General features: G+C 42.5%; 1 protein-coding gene and 1 long non-coding RNA gene across 21 annotated transcripts; one reads left to right on the top strand and one right to left on the bottom strand.

Moving 5' to 3' along the window:
- Positions 1-2,113: 2,113 nt before the first annotated feature.
- LOC133913030 (uncharacterized) lies at positions 2,114-8,484 on the bottom strand. Of its 17 annotated transcripts, none has more exons than XR_009908983.1 (16): positions 8,177-8,484; positions 8,000-8,094; positions 6,743-7,912; positions 6,436-6,509; positions 5,696-6,041; positions 5,170-5,348; positions 4,838-5,041; positions 4,630-4,722; positions 4,465-4,555; positions 4,036-4,353; positions 3,914-3,976; positions 3,777-3,836; positions 2,997-3,049; positions 2,792-2,906; positions 2,456-2,701; positions 2,114-2,362 (listed from the first exon to the last, which is right to left on the bottom strand). It is a non-coding gene; the product is annotated as an uncharacterized LOC133913030 (long non-coding RNA). The 17 variants fall into 17 exon arrangements; XR_009908984.1 differs by lacking the exon at positions 2,997-3,049 and adding an exon at positions 3,426-3,472 and having other exon boundaries at positions 3,914-3,940; XR_009908988.1 differs by lacking the exon at positions 2,997-3,049 and adding an exon at positions 3,426-3,469 and having other exon boundaries at positions 3,914-3,940.
- Positions 8,485-10,177: 1,693 nt separating this feature from the next.
- LOC133913009 (uncharacterized) lies at positions 10,178-20,827 on the top strand. 4 transcript variants are annotated; one of them, XM_062356053.1, is made up of 6 exons: positions 10,178-10,451; positions 10,568-10,746; positions 16,531-16,713; positions 18,221-20,087; positions 20,167-20,285; positions 20,375-20,827. In XM_062356053.1, exons 4-6 carry the CDS (start codon positions 18,224-18,226, stop codon positions 20,453-20,455), a joined length of 2,064 nt encoding a protein of 687 aa, XP_062212037.1. In that variant the 5' UTR covers positions 10,178-10,451; positions 10,568-10,746; positions 16,531-16,713; positions 18,221-18,223; the 3' UTR covers positions 20,456-20,827. The 4 variants fall into 4 exon arrangements, with proteins under 4 accessions (XP_062212037.1, XP_062212022.1, XP_062212036.1 ...); XM_062356038.1 differs by having other exon boundaries at positions 20,167-20,827; XM_062356052.1 differs by having other exon boundaries at positions 16,427-16,713; positions 20,167-20,827.
- Positions 20,828-21,332: the final 505 nt, after the last annotated feature.

Raw genomic sequence — 21,332 nt, 5'->3', positions numbered from 1 at the left:
GCCGATGGCCTGAAATTGATGAGGGCCGCGACATGGATGACTGCATGGCCCCAACATGAAGCAGGCAAATTGCAGCTCTTTAGGAGTGGTCTGACAATAAATTTAATTCTTTTGATTAATGCTTCTGCTAGGTCATTCTGTGTGTAGACATGAGGTACTATGTGCTCTACTTTAATTCCCAATGCCATACATTAATCATTGAATGCCTTTAAGCTAAATTCTCTAGCGTTGTCCATTCTGATGGACTTTATACGATGATATGTGGAAGTATTGTGAATTTGTATGATCTACGAGATCAGCTTCGCAAATGTATAGTTTTGTGTAGACAAAAGACACACGTGCGACCACTTCGAGGATGCATCAATGAGCACCATAAAGTATCTAAACGGCCATGATAGAGGTTGAATTGGACCACAAATATCCCTCTGGATGCGTTCTAAGAATGCAGGAATTTCATCATGCACTTTTAAGGATTGATGATCTTATTACTAATTTCCAGGTGGCACATGCTGAGCACATATAATCTTCAGGATTTGGAAAAAATTCACATTTATGCCATGACCTTTTGAGTTATTTATTATATTCCTCATCATTCTTAATTCGGAGTGACCTAATCTATTATGCTAAAGGGAGAAGAGCTTAGAACCTCTAAACACAATCTTTAAAATAGTAAACACTACTGGTTCTATTATTCTAGTGCCCAGTTTCAAGTGTAGGAAGTTTTTCCAAAACCCTTTTTTCGCATTCCGTGTTTGTAGTAATGAGTAGGATTTCATGACCATTCTCATAATTAGTTTCTACATGGAAACCATTTACGCGAATGTCCTTAAAACTAAGTAGGTTCTAGTGGATTTGGGATACAACAATGCTTCTTTAATGTACAAAGTTATTCCCATAGGTAAAACAACCATGGCTCTTCCTGAGCTGATGATACATGAATCACTTCCAATGATGGTTGTGATATTCCTAGTGTTTTTCGTGAATGACTGGAAGTATTGTTTTCCCTTAGTATGGTTTCCTCCATCTAGCGAGATTCTTCCGATCTATAGCTCCAAGAGACTCATGTTGAACAACCCATGCCACCGAGTGTGGTCCAAGGGTTGCTAATGCACTCGATCACACACAAAATACAGTAGATGAATACAAGAGACAAATATGGGAGGCACTTCTTTCCTTCTTTCATTCAGCTCAATTCTTGTGTCTTACAATGAGGGTGCTCCCTTCTATTTATAGAGAAAAAACCAGAATTTTAATAGGTGCCCATTAGGAAACCTTAATGACCTGCATGGGCCTAATTAAGAGGTTTGCCAACAATAACAATCTAGATGTCAAAACACATAGGTAGACAAGCATCACATGCCAGTGTATTATACTGAGGAGGTAGTCACATCGTGTCAAAAAAAAAACTTTAAATCCTATACTGCAAATCTATTTGCAGGTCCATTTTCAGAATGTTACACAACATGTTATCAATATGAGTTTGGTTGCTACCTGTTGACGTGAACCACCGATCTTACGAATTTGTAGAATAGATAAGGGATGTCTCGAGTAGACGAATCAAAGAGACACACAAAGAGATTTTTTAGACAGGTTCAGACATCTCTTAAGATAACAACCCTACATCATATTTATCTTAGCTTATCACTACAACAGGACATGGTTATCATAACCAAGAGGGGTTACTATAGTTCATTTGTTACTGTAGCTCAGCAAGCATTTTACTAGATATTCTAGTAACACATCTTATTAGTATTCTTAAAGGCTATGTTACTAAGATGAAATCTATTGGAACATGAAACATGTGTTCTATTACGTTGAGAAATGTGTTACTACTTTGTAACACAAATATTTATCTAATATAACATTTGTCATGTGTTACATAGATTTTATTGCTGTAACACATTTTTTGAGTTCTAGCAACACCTTTACATGGTGATAGACAACAGAGTTTGGAACATAGCAACATTTGATTAGGAACACATGTTTTACCTATCGTAACACAATGAAATGTCAAATAAAGAATAAAAATCTACAGTTGCATATGGCATAAATGTATACATGGAATTTCCTTACTAAGCATGACACAATATTATACAATAACACAAACCACAAGTTTCATTGAATATAGCAAGTTCATTGACTGTAGTAAGGAAATAAATATAGCACTTGTTCACATCATTTGATAGTATCTGTACATAACGATATGATTCTAGAGAGAAAATGACTTTAGGAATAAGAATACAACTTTTCCCAAAAAGGAAATGCAAATATAAATATCTAATATTCATGAAATTCTTTGCTTCTAGATCCAGTCTTGCAGTAACCATCCAAATATAAACATTCAACTATTGATCATTTCAATCTGCATAAAGAAACTAAGCTTTAGGGATGCAATTACACAACACTCTATATATATGTGCTATGCTGAAAATTCAAAAAACGAACTGTAACATACACAAATTGAAGGCCAAGCAATCGCTACTCATTTGGCATGAGCGTCACCAATTAACTTGTAGCGGTTCATCGGTCTTACTAATGGCTCATTTTCTATAATGGGATGATTGATACGTACTTTCCAAAACTGGTTTCCTATCTCAACTCCACCAACTTTTGCATCTGGACTAGAGCTCAAAGGGGTAGCATAGGCCACAATTGCTTTGTTTGGATATTTTGCAGTCTTGAGTAATACAATGGACCCAACCTACATTGCATTAATAGTTATTCAATGACCAACAAGCGTTAGTTGTATAAAGACAATGCAATAAGAACAGTTCCTATGATGTTTGTCCACCTTAATTGGAGGAGGCAAAACTTGAAGTCTTGTGACTTATAGTCTTATCATGTGGCACCTGCTGTTGTGTCATGCTTGTACTCTCTTGGAACACTCCTTGTTGCTACTTACTCATCTGAAACAAGGAATGAAAAAGTATGTGATATCTGGCAATCTTTTGGTAACTAAATTTCACTATGTTCTATGGAAAAAGTCTATTTGTCACCTTCATTTTTTATTATTCCTACCTCCACTTGGGTTTCTTCTATGTATATCAAACTAAAAATAAGAGAAAAAGCTCATATTTATAAAATGGTACCTAACTTGTGCAATTATGTTCTAGCATGGAACTTATGTTTGAACTGAAAATTGAGCAAATACTTTGGCTTATTTAAATTCCTTACATTCTATCTAGATTATTTCAGGTTCATCCCTCAAGATTCAAGGCTTAACAAAGTCATGGATGTTAATTCGATTGCATGTTTGTAATTTTTTTTGCCTTTATACTACCAACGTCTAAATATTGGCTGATGCAAATCATCTTTCCATACCACTTTTGCTTTAAATGTTTGTGTTTCACACTAATGACAACGACATGGATTTAACATTGCATAAGTAGTATATCTTCTGCAATGATTCCACTGAAAAGATGTACCTCTTTTTGCCCATAATGATCAGCAGAGTATGGTGATGATGATTCTGCTTCTTGATGTGATAATTACTTATAATTAGCATCATCATAACACTGATTCTAACATAAATTCATGTAAATAAATAAACATTCGATCCAAAATAATGTCATATTAATCAACTTAGAGTAGTATGTCCTTAGAAAACATTTAACAACTTGATATCCTTTTGGTTAGAAAATAACAGATCATCGTCCCCACTTATGTTTTGTTGAGCCTCATATCTTTCTTTGTTCTGTTCGAGTGGAATAACATTAGTTATGATGTACAAGTATGCAATGTAGAAAGGGAATAATTGTAGTAACAAAGAGATTTACCATTTCATTACTTTGTTTACTCAATGAGTCTTCCTGATTTGTTATATTGCATTAAACTCTCTGCAAATTCAGACAATATTAAAGACAATATATGAACACAGATAAAGTTAGACAAAAAATGAAAATCAAGAAAATACCTTTCTTCTAGTGTACATCACTTGTTGCTGAAATTTACCATGATTAGTTTCTTGAAAATTCACCTAATAGAAAGGTAATATTTGAGTAGTATTTCAAGACAAAGTTAAACAAATATTATTACCATTGCTGTTTTTTTTCGGGTAGTGTGCCCTATTGTTTATGAGTTCTTCAATAACTTGATCTTGATTTTTCATATGCTCCTTTAGCTGCTTTATTTCCTCCAACATGTGTGCCTCTACATCAGATGATGATTCATCAATTGTAGCTACATTGATGTCCTTGAACTAATGTGATGTCTGACCATAAACTTGATTAGGAGTTGGAAGCAATCCCAAGCCATGTACTTGCCCAGGTTTCTCTTCCCCCAATACTTGATGTAATGCATCACCTTTCCATACAACTCTTCCTTGGTTGTTATGTGCCAACTGTGGTTGTTTATCTATGAGATTTTCAACTGAATATGTAAGTGAAAAACACACATATATAATAATATTGTTAGCTAAAGTAAAAAACTTGATTTGCAAATTAAATCCTTATGTATGTAGCATACCACAGGCTCATTTGTCCCTTTGATACTTTTCCTGTGAGTTGCTAAGTAAACCTTTGCTCTATGATGCCGCTTTTTTTGGATCCTCTTGTCTCTGAAAATAAAAAACAATGCAATAATAATAAAAAAAACATAGAGAAGAATATTTTACAATATAAGATGACTCACCAGGTCCTCGAACCAACAGGCATAACTCTTTGTACCCGCTGTATGTGTTGTCTTCTTTATTCCACAACTAATTTTGTTCTTCTCACAAAGGGCCTATGATAAATTAAATTCTTAAATATGCTATCACTCTCCATATATATTTCTTTGACATTGTTATAACTATACAAAAAAATGGAGAATAACATAAATAATGTTGCACTTTTCTAACCTTTCCTTCTTTCGACTTCCGACATCTTACAAGGGCAACCCATTGATCTTCATCAACATCATCTGGACAGAGCTTGTACAGAGCAGATCTTTTCTTCTTCGAATTAAATAGTGTCTTTTTTAATGTTGCCTTGTATTTCCTCCAATCCCTTCCAATTGATTTCAATATCCATTTTTCACACGAACAAGGATACAAGAACTTTGTCTAAAATCAGATAGAGAAAATCAATAAATTTAAACAATTGGACGGCCAATGTATGTAAAATATATAACAGACTAGTTAGAACCAAAACAAGACAATTTATTTATAATATCTTGCCAAATTTAGCAAACCTGTATGAGCTGAAGTATGGTTTCAGCACCATCCTTCTTGACGTTTCTCCAATCTTTGACATCTAGAGGACAATAACCACCATTTCGTGCTATTATGCCCAAGAATTTCCCTAACAGGCCACCTTCTTTGCCAATGGGTTGCCCAAGCTAGTTGCATTTTACGACTATCTGTTTTCCCGCTGGAAGATCCCAAACATGTGTTAAAAGAGTTGGCTCACGCTTATTCACTTCATCATCATCATCTATAAAATTAATTGAAAATAGTACAAATAAATTGAAGGTGCATTCCACATGCATTAAATTCTTCTAGCTAATTTTAGCTCTAACTACAGCTGTACATGTCATGTCTATGACATCATCATCATGCTGCTCAACTTCATTTGCATATTATGCACTAGTTTGTGTTACATTCAAACGTTTCTTTCTACCATTTTTTCCTGAGAACAAATGTGAAAGTATTTGGAAAAATGAAAACATATTAAGAGGAAACATAATGCATATACAAACTCTAACTTCATCATACTACCTTTAGTTTTCTTTGGTGCAGGTCTGGTCGGTTCTTTGTTGGGCCTGACAGGTGACACACAGACCTTTTTGCTTACACTTACTTTCAGCCTTGTTACAAACAAACCTTCTTCTTGCTCTCGTTCTCTTAAAGCATTTTCATCACGTTATTGTCATAATCTATCGCAACCAAACTATCTCTTGTCTTGTAGTATAGGTAGTCGATTGATGTGTACCCATATTTCTCGATCAAACCAACCAAGTTGAAAAAGCATATCTCATCTCTATCCATTTCCTTCTGTACACATTCTTTTCCTGGAGCTGCCCCTTCACATTCAAGATCTAGGGTCCAACTATCAGCAGCCATGCTACCACATAATCATAAATTGAGCATCAATAGCCAAAAAAATTGTCAGCAAAATTTGGAGAGGAAGGGTGATAATGTACATTGCATGCAGAGTGCAATCAAATATTCGAGAAAAGCATGACAGAAGTTACTAGATTTAGCATTGTAGTGCTCACTGCCATTGTACTTGGAAGAAATTACACTAGATAGTAGAAAAAAAATGTCCTAGCATTTTCAGTTTTACCTGATGTGAACTGTGGCTAATTTCAGTGACGCGGAGATATATTAACTAGAATACAACTGAGAATAATTAATAACCAAGTCTGACCTCAAAGTAAGAATAAAATATCCTCCCACTTGTGCTACAACAATTAGAAATGTCTTGGATCTGAGGGATCCAAAATTTTGAATATTACCTTGTGCTTTGTAATTGCAACAATCTCTCCTACTCCTTCCTAACTTGTCTTTCTTCTTCCCTTTGATTGCTTTGCTGCAAAAGTAAAAAAAGCAAACGATGAATAAATAATCCTTTAATGATGTATCCAGAAGACACACAAAAAGGAAATGTCCTAATTAAATACTGGTCAAAGAAAATCAATTTAGAAATTTAGAATGTATATATCAGATAAATCAATTATAAGGATGATGTCTACCCAACTATTTTTTACTGAAAGATTCCTGATTTTGCCATTGAAGAGTTCAGGAGTGGGAAGAACTTCAGACCTTGTGCAGTTTGAGTTCCAGAATTATCTTCAGTTCAGCTGAGCAATACTGAAATCTTAATGGATCTTCATTTTCAGGTGGGTGCACATATTCATTTAAGTTTTCTCAGCACTGTACTTAAGAGATGAGCTGCAGCATAATATTCTCCTTGTCGAAGATGATTACAACATTGTAAACATGTAAAAATGCCCAGGTGTGAGATATTCTTTCTGAACATTTCATTTAGAGATAGTAGCTTAAAATATGCCTGCCTGTGCATAGTCTATATAACTCCCATGTTGAACTTGTTTTCATTTTACTTTAAGATAGACATCCCCCCCCCCCCTGCAGTTTTCGTACTGAAGATGCACATTATTGCCAGCTTGAAGAGGAGACAAATAACGCATTGAAACAATATTTGTAGAATGAATCTTACGCCATGCTAGTTGTGCAGAGGTTCAAGAACGTTTTTTTTTTTATTTCAGTAATATGTAACTTGTTGCTGATGTGTTTATTATAATTACAGATAAATTATACAATATGTATGATTTAAAATGACTCTGCTATCCAGGTTTATAGTTTAATATTCCTAACATAAAAATAAATCAAAGTCGATGCTAGAGGATTCAGCAATAATGTTGTGCAACAGAGAAAGTAGCAACGGTCCAGAACCAATCCTACGAGCTCTTCCTTTTGAAAGATAGGAGGGAAAGGTGCAGTTCTGTGTCGTAGAGTAAAATTTAAAATCATGGGATGTCATCTGCTGACAAAAGCTGAAAAGAAAAAAAAAACAAAGAGATGCTTCCACTAAGACTGAATTACAGAATTTCATTGCATGGAGTCAGTATGGAAAATGGATATGATTATCTAAATTGTTAGACAACCTAATCTGATTATTTGGGTTTGTCTGAAAGTTCTACCAAATAAGTATCATCTCTCCATTTGAATCAGTATCATACTTTTCGAAAAGACAGAGTAGTAGTCAAACCCAGACCCTAATCCGACAATGAGATTGTACCGAATCCTCCCTTCCAAGTAGCGCCGTCGCTGGCTCCCACACCCCCGCTCGTGCCGCCTCTCCTCCTCTTCCGGGCACCTCAATCCTTCTCTCTCTCTCCCACTTCTCTCTGAGAGCTGCTCAGAACAGGAACAGAGGTTACAAACCTATCCCTGGTTCGAAGCACATCAATTCTGCACACAAATCAGAGAACTTTCAGCTACTGGCCAAAACAAAACAGAAGATGGGGGAAATCGGAAGAGATGGTGAGGAAATCGTACCAGGATTGGTAGGATTGGGGGAAAAGTGGTGCAAAACCGTCACTTCGCCCCACTGATGGTCGAATCCCCAATCGTGTGACAAAGGCTGCAAGGGCCTGACGACCATTTGGAGCGATAAGTCACAAAGTCACTCAAATCCCCAGTAAATCGTAACAAAAAATCGGTGAAATTTCTCACCAGTGACCATTCCCCCTCTCCAACAAACTTCCTTTTTCCAACGGCCCTTCCTTCTTGCTCCGCGGTTCACGCAGCACGAGAGAGAGGAAAGAAGGGAAGTTTTGGTTGGTTTGCATTGCGCAGCAAGGAAGAGAAGATAAACCTGTTTCTCCGATGAGGAATTGGTTTGTATCCTTACTGCCTGCAAACTACAGAGCATAATTTCCGGGAGGAGGGGTGTGATAAGATAATTAGCGCGGAAGGAAAAAAAACTTGATTGGCGCCAAGAAAAAATATTCCTTGCACTGATTAGTTATGAACTTTCCAGGTCTGGTCAAAACGCATGTACAATAGACAACCTTTTAAATTTGTGGAACCTATTCTGACTTCGTGTGTAATGTTTTTCTTCATAATTTGCAATGTAAGGAATAACCAGTCTAGTATGTATAGATTTTCTTTTTTGCTAATATATCTATGTATACTGGACGAGAGACTTATATTAGGAACTTAGTTTTCTCGAGAATCTTGTTCCTATGTAGTGATGATGGCAATAGGACAAAAATTGCACTTTGTTTGTAACATGAAATATGATATGGGTTTTGAATCACAATGGGTGTGTTTGGATTTAGCTCCGTCTAACCTGGCCAATCCTTTATTGCATGAATTGACCGCCACGGTTTCACCCACGTCTGGACGTGAAAATGCACCAAGTAGGGGCCATGCGTGCATGGCCGTGCTAATTTTAGTAGAGCGTGCTAGGTACTAAACCAAACACACCCATATAGTATGATTGTATGCATATAGGTGTTTGCTAGTATATGTGTGGGTGTCTAGCGGCATGGGAGGGAAGGTACGTGAATTGACCGTCAACTAGCTAAGGTCCACGATGGCACGACAATGACCATCATAAAGTGTTGTATCCCTTACCCTCCATCTAAAGCTACAAAGAAAATGGGTCCATCCGTGCAGGACGTCTCCCTCTTCTACATCAACAATGGTGACAACGACCGAGGCAAGCCATTGATCGACCATCGGAGCACTTTATGTTGATCCCCTCTAGTTGTCATAGATAGTCTCTAGCACTTTAGGCAATTCCCCTTGTGGCACTATCTCTAACTCCCATGTCCTAAAGCAGTTAGGTCCAACCAAAGATAAATACGGCTATAACCAATCCTCCTGGTTGTCTCCACGATCAAACTTGCCCGCAACAAGCTTTTGGTTACACTCATGACCAAAGAGTTATGTGAGGTAGTTGCCATGTGCCAAAAGGAGCAAACTGATAGACCTACAATAATTATACGATACGATGCTTCGCAAATAGAAATTAAGGGGAGACATAAGTAGTTATATGCTTAAATATGAAGCTTGGGCTTTTTCTAACACGATTTGTAATCTTGCATTATCTCTCATTGTAGTTCCGCCTGTTGTACTGTACAAATTGGGATAAAGACAGACAAAATTTTCCCTTTTATCCACTCATAACTTCTACAATTCCCCAATACCCATCCTAGACGATATCTTGTGTCTATTGTCCAAGTTACCTTCTTATTTTGAGATTTAGTAGTTAAGTCACCCTTTTCGCCGTTATCTATGCCTATGCTTGGTTTTGAGGTATACACCCATTTATGTAGGAATTCTCATTATTACTTTTCTCAAACTAATTCATGAAGATATGATATTTAAATCAGAGGCATCGCACTATGTTGTCTTGTTTGGCTACGGCAAAATATTTAGATAGAGGATATTTTAATCATACATCTTATCATAGGTTCCACTAGGAACCAATTTTTGGATCAGAGCAATTTCATAATAAAAATAGAAGAATAAAAGGATGCCAATTAACATTGTATTTATAGATTATAATTATCATATATTTTGCCGGAATGTCTTTATAATAATATAATTAAAATTAATTAGCAACATACGCACGTACCCTGTTTTATTCACACAGGAAACAGCATTGAGACTATTTCCCTCTCTCGTTTTCTCTCCAAATTTTCCATCTTTTTCATCGCACCAAACCCCACAAAAATGTTTACCGCCTATTTTTCTCCTTCCCAACCCATTCTCAATATGCCGGCCGGCAGAACGGGAAAAACTGGCAGGGAATCACTCCTCCTGCCTTGTACACATACTCATCCGCCCCCAAGTCCCAACCGATTCTCCCTGTCTCTCTCTTCTGCTGCTTCTCAATCCCCATCCCTCCCACGAACTGCTCTGCCTCCCTCCTCCCTCCTCAAATTCCTTCCGATCCGTCAGCAGAACGAGTCGACGGCTGGTGGCTACATGAAATGCGGTACAGGAGGGCTTCGATCCGTGTGCATGCTTAAATTTCTCCCCTTGTCATTCCCGATTTCCCTAAATCCTGGTACCCCTCATGTCTAATCCATAAAATTCTTCGTTGATGTGCAGGAGTGGAGGACGCGGCCACCTTCAGGACCATGGACCGATGGACGACTCCGAGAAGCTGGCCGCGTTGATTTTTTTTTTCTTTTTCAGGGTGACGACTGAGCTTTTCCCTAAGTTCTGCTACCTCCCAGCTCTATGATGGCGCTGCAACCAACACCAAGCTCGCTGCTCCTCGTTCCGTGGTATGGGTGTAATATCCCAAAATTTCAATAGTTAATATTTTGGAGTTTTGGAGAGAAGATACCTACCTTATTGTTAATTGGGCTTAATTAACGGGGCTGTGTGTGGAGCTAATCTGGGCCTAACTATGAGGATAATTAAGTATTTACCATCCAATTGGATGACCTTTTAGAATTTACCATCATATAGGATAGCCTTATATGATTCATTACTGTGCATACGAATGGTTCTATTTCATACCATCCTTCTTATTTTCATTTCCCAGCCCATCTGAACTGACCGAATTGCCCCTTAGTTACCTCTTAGCCCATCTCTCCTGTCTCAGACTAACCAACCCATCCCAACTGTTGCCTCCAGACCTAGGTTAGGGTTGTTCATGGCGACGGCGAGGACTGGGGCGGTGACGACGATGACAAGTTCCAGATCTGGCCAACAAGTGAGGATGACGGCGACGGAAGGGCTCTATGGAGCCCAGCGATGTTGAGGGTTAATCCCTAACGATGATTCCAGAGTATGTTGGACAGTTGGTGCGTGAACAGTGTTTCGGGAACACAGGGAGTTGATGAGCTGGCGTTTAGTGAAGCACATGATGAATTGTGTGTGTGACGAACTCTGAGACGTGAGGAGTTATATAGGTTTGGACCTTCCAGGGGATAATAACCCTGCGTCCTGTGTTGTGTTTATGAAGGATCTGAGTGGGTTACAGAGAGTGTTCTAGCTGGTTGTCAGGCTTTTTTCCTCTTCTCTTACAAACAAGGCCCTCATCCTTTTATATAAGAGGGAAGAGGAGAACTTACACGTGGATCCAGATAGAGGACTCCTTCTTATCCTAATATCTAACTCAAGCCATCATTACAGAGGACAAAGCGTGCCCACTTGCCCTGAGGGTTTGATACATCCCTCGTCGTGCGCCATAGATCTTTGGCTGTCACGTCGTCTCGTTCGAGTGCTCTGCCTGCCGCTTGTATGTGGAGTTATCAACTTACTTGATCGACCTGCTGACACCATCCCATCCGTTGTGTGGCGCCATACTGGTCTGCACTGCCCCACCCTGTAGCATTTAATGCCACGGGACAGGACACTACCCTTCTGCACTGTTCATGACCTTGTTCGTAGGGGAAGGGGCCTGGGGAAGGAAAACACACTTTAGTAGATATCAATAAATGTGATTAGACAGTTTGTGTCAGGTCTAGCTCTGCGACCAGTGGGGCTGGTCGCGGGTTCAGGCGAGGTCCTAATGAGGCTGGTCGCATAAGCCTCGTACTAGTCGCGGGACTTCCTACCCTGGTCGTGTGACCGATTAGGCTTTAGGAAATACGCATCCCTGGTTCTTATATTCCTTGAGGACCCTTTTGTCAAGGTACCCCTATACTCCATACACCGACAAGCGAGATCCCTCCTGGGTAAGTTGCCCATCCCTCCCATGCATTTCGATAGGTGCAGTGTGGATTTGGGGGAATGCTCATGAAGCGTGAAGAACCCAATAGATCAGAACATAACTGCGAATTTGTTGTTCTTTTTCAGTAGGATTGATCCCAGCTCAGCCTTTAAGTTGTGTGTTAGATTCGATGGGTTTGTTGCTAAGCTCGATGATGGTACTTGCAAGGAAATGCCACGCAAAGATGAGGATTGGATGTTCATACACTCTAGAAAGTCGGCCACATTGAACATGACCCTTTTGGTCTATAAGTTATTCGGCGAGCCAAAAGTGACGGGCAACTCGATTTGCCCTAGCGATTTAGCCGAGGAGCCCGGGGTGATTCCGAAGAAAGGTGGAGATGGCTTCAATGAGCTCCTTGGAATCTGTAGGGCGTCGAGGGTGTCAGTGAAGAGGAGGTTGATCGAGCTCCCGCCGTCGACTAGTACGCGGCCCAGCCAGATGTTCAGCACTATGGGCTCGACCACAATGGGGTAGCGACCAAGGCGTCTGACGCACACGGGATGGTTAGCTTGGCTGAATGTGAGCGGGACCTCCGACCACCTTAGGCCATGGCTTGGGTCGGATGTGGTCGCCCATACATCCCAGACCACCGACTTATATTCCCCGTTAGAGGAATATGTCTTAGTGCCTCTGAAAATGCGGTGGATCATGTGATCGGCTTGCTAGTAGCCTAGTGCCGACTGGTCAGGAGCGTCCTCGTCCTCATCGTCATTGTTGCACTTGTGCTTGTGCTCCCCGAGCTCCTGGTCGATGATGCCTCGCACGACCTTGCACTCGGTCAGGTTGTGGGCATCTGTTCGGTGGATTGGGTAGTAGCTCCGACTCTTTTTCCCTTCTTTCTTTTTGAAGCAACGGTGCGTGGGGCCGGTCTGCTCGATCGCCAGGACCTCAGGGAGTCCGGCCTTGAGCTTGATTTTCTTGTCCTTTTGGTCGACCCCTTTAGAAGAGGTGGGCTGGTTGGAGGCAGGACGTGGCCTGGAGTCGATTTGCCGTTCTCGGGCTTCGGTGGCCTGCACGCACTTGTCCGCGAGCTCGAAGAGCTCGGTGGTGCTTTGGATTACTCGGGTGGCCAGCTTCTCAACTATTTCTGATCTTTGACCCCCCATTTGATCACGGATTCTCCTGTGATCCTTGGGATGGTGTTCTGGCGCTCAGTGAAACGCCGGATGAAGTCTCGCAGCGACTCTCCTTGTCACTGCCGAACTTGATATAGGTCATTCTTGACCCCTGGTTAAGCGTAGGTCCTCTGGAAGTTGGCGACGAACTAGTAGCACATGTCTTCCCAAGAGTGAACCGACCTACTGGGGAGGTTCATCAGCCAAGACCGGGCCAAACTGGTCAAGGTGGTAGGGAAGTAGTTGGTCATGACCTTCCCATGGCCTCCCGCAACCTGCACTATGGTGATGTAGATCTGTAGGAACTCCTCCGGGTTGGTCGAGCCGTCTTACTTCTCGGCTAGAACTGGTCGAAACTTGTCCGCCCATCGTACCTCTCGTAACCAACGGATAGTGCATTACACCCTATCCCGTAGCGGGGGGCCACTCATTGGTTAGTGGCAGCATGCGTTCGGGGGGAGAGACGACGGTCTCGGGGTCCTGGCGACGGGGTGGATCCATCTGATGCCTCCCTACCGGGGGAAGGCTTGCGGTAGGGCTGCTTGCCCCTTTCCTGCTTCCGCCGAGCTCTATCCTCCTGCTCTCTAGTGGCCACCTAGCTCCGGATCACGCCACGGAGGTCATGTTGGTGCAGGAAGTCGCGCAAGTCGGAGGGTTGGCAGTCCTGATAAGGTGGTGGTCCTCGAGTACTCCCAATGATCGAGGGAGCACATGATTTATTCCACCGTGGGCCTTGTCTTGACCCTGGGCGACCATGATCCTCACTGGCACTTGCGGTGGGCGCGGTGCAAGTTGGCGCGGTCTGGCGTCGGGTGGTCTCGGCCAGGAGGGCAAGATCACGTAGCCATGGAGCCACCGGTGAGTCCTCTGGTACATGTACCGGTGGGTGGCTAAGGAGCACTCGCAAGGTCTGCAGGTTTTGCGCCGGTGTCATGGTCTTGTAGTCGAGACGTTGGGCATGGAGCGGCAATAAGTCACAGGGAGGGGAGCCCCCGGTGTCTAGACGGCGTGATGGTCTAGGAGACGATGCCACGTAGACCTCGCTCTATGCAGGGCTCCTCAGCATGGCGTTGGAGATGCGGGGGCTGTCCTGAGGCGCTTGCATGTCCGGCGTCGGGCTGGTTTCCCTCTGGGCGTATAGTCGGGGGTTCACCATCGGCATTTGGGATAGAAGGGCCTCCGGTGTCCCCCTACTGCATGTTCCGCCACGCATACCTCACGTTGGGTCTCGAAGCTCTCGGATTCTGGCTCGGTGTCCCATGCCTGAAGCACACCAGGTTCATCCGGATGGTACCCCATGACGAATATCTCACGGCAGTCGGGGTCCTCGGAACGGGACTCCGCGGTTGCCGTGGATTCGACCATGGTTAGCTTGATTGATTTTCTTGAACTTGTTGAAACGACGAAACAAACCCCCTACCTAGCACGCCAAATGTCGAGGGTTAATCACTGATAGTGATTCCGAAGTATGTTGGATAGTGGGTGCGTGAACGGCATTTCGGGAACACAGGGAGTTGATGAGCCGGCGTTCGGTGAAGCACATGATGAATTGTGTGTGTGACGAACTCTGAGACGCGAGGAGTTATACAGGTTCGGGCCTCCTGGAGGATAATAACCCTATGTCCTGTGTGTTGTGTTTATGGAGGATCTGAGTGGATTACATAGGGTGTTCTAGCTTATTGCCAGGTTTTTTTTCTCTTCCATTACAAACGGGGTCCTCATCCTTTTATATAGGAGGGAGGGGGAGAATTTACATGTGAGTCCAAACAGAGGACTCTTGCTCATCTTAATATCTAACCCAAGCCATCATTACAGAGGACAAAGCATGCCTACTTGCCCTGAGGGTTTGATACATCCCCTCGTCGTGCGCCATAGATCTTTGGCTGTCACGTCGTCTCGTTCGGGCGCCGTAGATCTTTGGTTGTCACGTTGTCTCGTTCGGGTGCTCTGCCTGCCGCTTGTATGTGGAGTTATCAACTTGCCTGATCGGCTTGCTGACACCATCCCATCCGTTGTGTGGCGCCATACTGGTCTGCACTGCCCACCCCATAGCATTTAATGCCACGGGACGGGACACTACCCTTCTGCACCGTCCATGACTTTGTTCGTAGGGGAAGGCGCATAAGGAAGGAAAAAAACACTTGAGTAGATATCAATAAATGTGATTGGACATTTTGTGTCAAGTCTGGCCCTGTGAACAGTGGGGCTAGTCGCGGGTTCAGACGAGGTTCCTATGAGGTTGGTCGTGTAAGCCTTACTGGTCGCGAGATTTCCTACCCTAGTCTTGCGACCAATTAGGTTTTAGGAAATACGCATCCCTGATTCTTATATTCCTTGGGGGACCCTTTTGCCAGGGTACCCCAATACTCCACACACCGGCAAGCGAGATCCCTCCTGGGTAAGTTGCCCATCCCTCCCATGCATTTCGATATGTGTAGTGTGGATTTGGGGGAATGCTCGTGGAGCGTGAAGAACCTAATAGATCAGAACGTAACTGCGAATTTGTTGTTCTTTTTCGGTAGGATTGATCCCAGCTCAGCCTTTAAGTTGTGTGTTAGATTCGATGAGTATGTTGCTAAGCTCGATGATGGTACTTGCAAGGAAATGACACGCAAAGATGAAGATTGGATGTTCATACACTCTAGAAAAGTTGCATCGTGATGCTTCTGCAAGGCTGATGCTAGGTAGCAACCAAGAGCTAGTTGTGTATGGAGTTGAGAAGGGCACATGTGCTGAAGTCGTGTTCAGGAACACTATGGACATGTTTGTTGCATTCTCTGAGAGGTCTGCTGAGAGGAGGCTATTTTTGTTTGTTGAAGTGGTGGACAAATATAGTCAGTAGATTAGTCAGTCAAGTATTACATATGTCAGTGAAACCATTCAAACTCATGTCCGTTCACTTGGGCTGGAAAAAGAAAAGGAGGGGAAATGTGAGATGAAAAGGCAAGAATTGTATGAAATAGAACAATTCATATGCACAGTGGTGAATCATATAAGGCTATCGTATATGATGGTAAATTATGAAAGGTCATCCAATTGGATGGTAAATAGTTAATTATCCCCCTAACTAGAACTTGTTTCGTTTGAGAGGAGACACAACCCTAATCTAAGTGCTACCGTAAGCAGTTGCTTTCCTTCGATGGTTCTCATTGAGCGAAGGGAGAGATAGGATCAGGCTGCGGCAGCCTCGTTGGCTTTGTTTTGAGCATGGCGCGTTCTCTGCCTTGCAGATCGGCGCCCAGAAGCCTGCTGTCATTGTTCGCTGAACCACTGCTGCCCTTTTTCCTGGTGGCTGTGGTTGCATGTTGCCTTGGTGGACGAGGATAGCAGGCACCACAGCAGCATCACAAGGCAAGGACAGTAGTAAAGTGAGGAACCTTGCATAGGAGAGAAGAATTCGTGATCTCACCCAGGTATTGGATCGAACAAGGCATCTACTGTTTTTGGGTTCAAAATCTTCTGTTTAGAGCTGGTAATTAGGGGATTAGATGGGTGTACCGTTGCCCGTGAGGACTAGGTTGTAGAACTACCCAACCTGTGCAGTATTGGTCTAATCAAAGTTTAGGTTTAATTAGAGGCCGAATCTTTGAATATGATGTACTAAAGAGTTGTAGAAAATTTCATTATTTTTACATAGAGTGTTTGAACACTGAATTTGGATTAACATTAGGAAATATGAATTTGTAAAATCGATCTGCTTATAGACAAGTGGGGAAATTGTATGTTTACATTGTGAATCTGATTAGACGTTGAAAACTCCAGAATTAAATTTTGTGATGAAAACCAAATTTGTAGGAAGTTCTGTGTAGATATTTTTAATGTGCTTGTTTGTTGTTTTCCCTATTGTATAAAAATAGATATGAAAAAAACAAGGAGGCTGTACTACAGTGGATGATTTTTTTTTTCCCTAACACGCATGAGCATACTTATCATGGCGTCGCCATATCGTCGTTATGGCGGCGTGGCGGTATTTCGGACCTCGCCACGGCGACGCCACGTCGCCGGAGTCTATGGCGTCCGCCACATAGGAATGAAAGCGCTATGGCGTCGATATGGCGTCGGATGGCATCACGTAGTATATGGCGGGTGCTGTAAGTTGAAAGGAGGGGGTTAGAAGAGTCCAGAACAGAACAGACCTTAGCACATACATCGCCTGGTGCACATACGTCTCCGGTTCTCCCCAGCAGGCCGCATCCTCCTCCGCTCGGGCACAGGCAGTCAGACGCTTCCTCCTCCGCCAGCGGCCAGGCACATCTTCCCCCGCCGAGGCGTAGGCCCATCTTCTTCCGCCGGGGCACATCGCATCTTCCTCCCCTGGGAGCCGGCTCATCTTCCTCCTCCGTCCGGCCGCCCGCTGCAGTGGTACACATCCACATCCGGCCGCCCGTCCGCTTGGAGATTCCTTTTGGCCGCCCGTCTGCCTGGAGAACAGAGGCCACCCGTGGCTGCCTGGAGTCGATCCGCTTCCGACCGCACCCCTCTCTGCTCCGTGCTCCCCCCGTCGCCCGGTATGTGTATGTTGCTCACCTCTGTGCTTGGCCGGTCAGCCGCACCCCTCTGTGCTTTGTGCCTTGATTGCTTTCACAAATCACAGTATCACACGTGCACTTCAGTAGATAGAGACTACAAATAGATGTACAATACTAGCTTTGTGCTTGAAGCCTTGAACTAATAATCTATACAATACTACAATCAAGACTAGTAGACTACAAGTGCATTGAAATACCTAGGTATATTGCAGTATTTATATTGCAGAGTCAAGATTTAAGAGTCATAAACTATGTATATTGCAGCATTTATATTATTCAAAGTTAAAGTGCTAAGTGCCGACATATTGCTCTTGATGTTGCATTGCATATTGGGCTATTGGCATATTGCTCTAGTTGCTGAAATTCTTAGTTGTTGTCACTTTGTTTTCAGAACATGGCTACTCAAGGGACTAGAAGTGCGGAGGCCTCGGACGCCGCATCAAATTATGATCCAAAGACTGATCCAAAGCGCAAACCGGGAAGGTCAAATGATCCTGGATGGAAATATGCATTTTGGCCGACTATTGGTAATAGAGATCTCTTGCAGTGTTGCTTGTGTGATAGAACTGTAACTCGAGGAATTACAAGGCTCAAAGAGCATCTTGTGGGTGGTTATGGAGATATTATGAAGTGTGCCAAAACCGCATCAGCTATTGCTCAGGAGATGCAAGCTGCTTTGAAGGGAAAGAAGAGACCACTTCTGCTTGATGATGATGGAGAGCTTCAAGGAGAAGATGATGATGTGCTTGATGTGACAGAGGAGTCCCAAGATGCTTCTAGAAGCATTGTGCATCCTAGTTCAGGGACAGCTGCCAAAAGAAAACAATCCAGCTTTTTGAAGTTTAGAGCACCAAAAGAGCCCAACACAAAGTCAGTCAGTTCAATGATTAGGAAAACTCCAAAAGAGGTTATCGAAGAAAGACATTCGAAGGGTCCTTCTCAGATCAGTATCCAAGCTAGCATGAGGACAAAAGAAGAAAGAGATGCTGTCAACTTAGAGTGGGCCGGGTTCTTTTATGAGTGTGGCATACCATTCAATGCCGCAAATTCTAGGCAATTTGAGATTGCTATAGAGGCCTCTGCACAATATGGTTCTGGGTACAAGCCTCCTACCTACCATGAGCTTAGGGAGCCATTACTCGAGAAGGTCGTTAAGGAAACAGATGATTTGAGGAAGAGGCATGAGGATGCATGGAAGCAATATGGTTGCACATTAATGTCAGATGGATGGACAGATAGGAGAGGGCACCATTTGATCAACTTCCTAGTCAATAGTCTAGAGCGGACTTTCTTCTTAGAGTCGATTGATGCATCAAGTGAAGTTCATGATCAAGTGATGCTAGCTGATTTGTTAGAGAAGAGAATAAGCGACATTGCTGTTGATAAAGTTGTGCAAGTTGTCACTGACAATGGGGCTAACTATAAGGCAGCGGGCAAGCTTCTCATGGAGAGGTTTCCTACACTTTATTGGACACCTTGTGCTGCACATTGCTTGGATCTTATGTTGGAAGATGTTGGAAAGTTGAAGGCATTCAAGAAGCCTATCTCACGTGCCCGTCATGTCACTACTTTCATCTATAGGCATGGAAGACTTCTTAGTGCAATGAGGGAGAAGACAGGTGGTAGGGATCTTGTGAGACCAGCAGCAACTCGGTTTGCTACCACATTTCTCACCTTACAAAGTTTGCACAAGCATAGAGATGCACTGAGATATCTGTTTACCTCTGATGATTGGACGAGTTGCAAACTAGCAAAGACAGAGGCCGAGAAAAAAGTGTATGATATTGTGCTTTCTAGGGAATTTTGGAACTCTATTGAGGATTGCCTTAGAGCTTCTCTACCACTTATCATTGTGTTGAGGGTGGTTGATGGTGATGAGAGGCCTGCCATGCCAGAAGTTGCTTCTCTCATGAATCATGCAAAAGAGAGGATAAAGGCTGCCTTCTGTACTGAAAATAAGAGAAGTTTGCTCAATAATATCTTACAAATTATTGAGGGTCGTTGGGATAGGCAAATGGACACCCCACTCTATGGTGCTGCCCTCTTTTTGAACCCAGGAAAATTCTATGCCATCCAAAAAGAGAATGATGAATATGTTGGGCACCTAAGGGGTTGTTTCAATGATGTGCTTGCACGAATGGTGGAAGATGAGACCCTTCGAAACAAAATTGAAGAACAATTCATGCTCTACGAAGATCAACGTGGAGGCATCTTCAAGAATTGTATGGCCCTCCAAACTATGAAGTCAAAGAACCCTCGTAAGTGATTTTAAATTTTAATTACAGCATGTTATGTACAGCTTAACCCGTAATATATGCATGTTTATTGTCAATTTAGTTGATTGGTGGCGTGCGTATGGTGGCCGATCTATTGACTTACAAAGATTTGCTAAGCGTATTGTTAGTCTTTGTGCTTCATCATCTGGTTGTGAGCGTAATTGGAGCACTTTTGAATTTGTAAGTGAAGTACTCAAGTTTCACATTTCAATTAGCAAAATTAATAATACATTTTTGTTAACTTTGCTTGCTTTTATGGTTGCTTGTAGATTCATACAAAGAAGAGAAACCGGCTAGAGCATAAAAGATTGAATGATTTGGTCTATGTTGCCTACAATCGGAAAAAATGACTAGTAGGTTCCAAAAACGCCGTGAGGAAGCGGGTAAAAGCTATGATCCTTTGGTTATGGAAGACTTTGATTGGGAAAATGAATGGGTTGATCCAACGGTCCAACCTCAAAGTTCTAGTGCTTTGGACATCACATGGGACCAAGTTGATGAAGCAATTGGTGCATCACATGAGCTTCGAGGTCGTAACCTTCCTAGGACCTACGCTCGTCGTGCAAGACATATATCAAGAGTGGTTGAAGAAGCAAGAATGGTTGAAGATGATGAGGAGGAGGGAGAGGAAGAAGACATCATTGTGGATGATGTTGATGTTGATGATTTTGGTGACAAACCAATTGATGCTACTGAAGATGATGCGGAGAACATGGATGCTTCAAACGATTTCAATGAGTTTGCATTGGATGACTTTTGAGAGATGAGAGATTTGAAACTTTGAATGATGATTGATGAGAGAGTGCTATGTCTTTTGTGCTACATTTACATTGCTATTTATCTTTTGTGCTATGTCTTTTGTGCTACATTTACATTGCTATTTATCTTTTGTGCTACATTTACATTGCTATTCGCCACGTGTGTATGGCGTCGCCACGCCACGTGTCGTGTCGCTGTAAAGTTGTGAAGGTGGTGGGTCGCCGCGCCACGCCATGCCGCCGTAACAACTATGCGCATGAGATATGTGCCTTTGAATTAAGATAGAAGAATCCGGACCCATACAAAGCCTCAAGAGGCCAAAAGAGAGAGAAAGAAAAGGAAGAACAAACCAAATTACAAAAAACACAAACACAAAGGGAGACTAGGACTACAAGGGGCAGGAGGTCCCATGACCAGCACCACCTAACCACGCCACAAAGCACCAAGCCTCCTTGCTCCTGCTCTGGT

Source organism: Phragmites australis, chromosome 1, assembly GCF_958298935.1.
Source record: "Phragmites australis chromosome 1, lpPhrAust1.1, whole genome shotgun sequence".
NCBI classification, from domain to species: Eukaryota; Viridiplantae; Streptophyta; class Magnoliopsida; order Poales; family Poaceae; genus Phragmites; species Phragmites australis.
This window is presented reverse-complemented; position numbering and strand designations above follow the sequence as displayed.

Bases quoted from the DNA above. Each gene is read 5' to 3' on its own strand.
- LOC133913009 (XM_062356046.1), top strand. From the start codon at position 18,224: ATGGCTACTCAAGGGACTAGAAGTGCGGAGGCCTCGGACGCCGCATCA. The intron at 20,088-20,166 runs GTAAGTGATTTT...TTGTCAATTTAG, and splicing joins TATGAAGTCAAAGAACCCTC to TTGATTGGTGGCGTGCGTAT.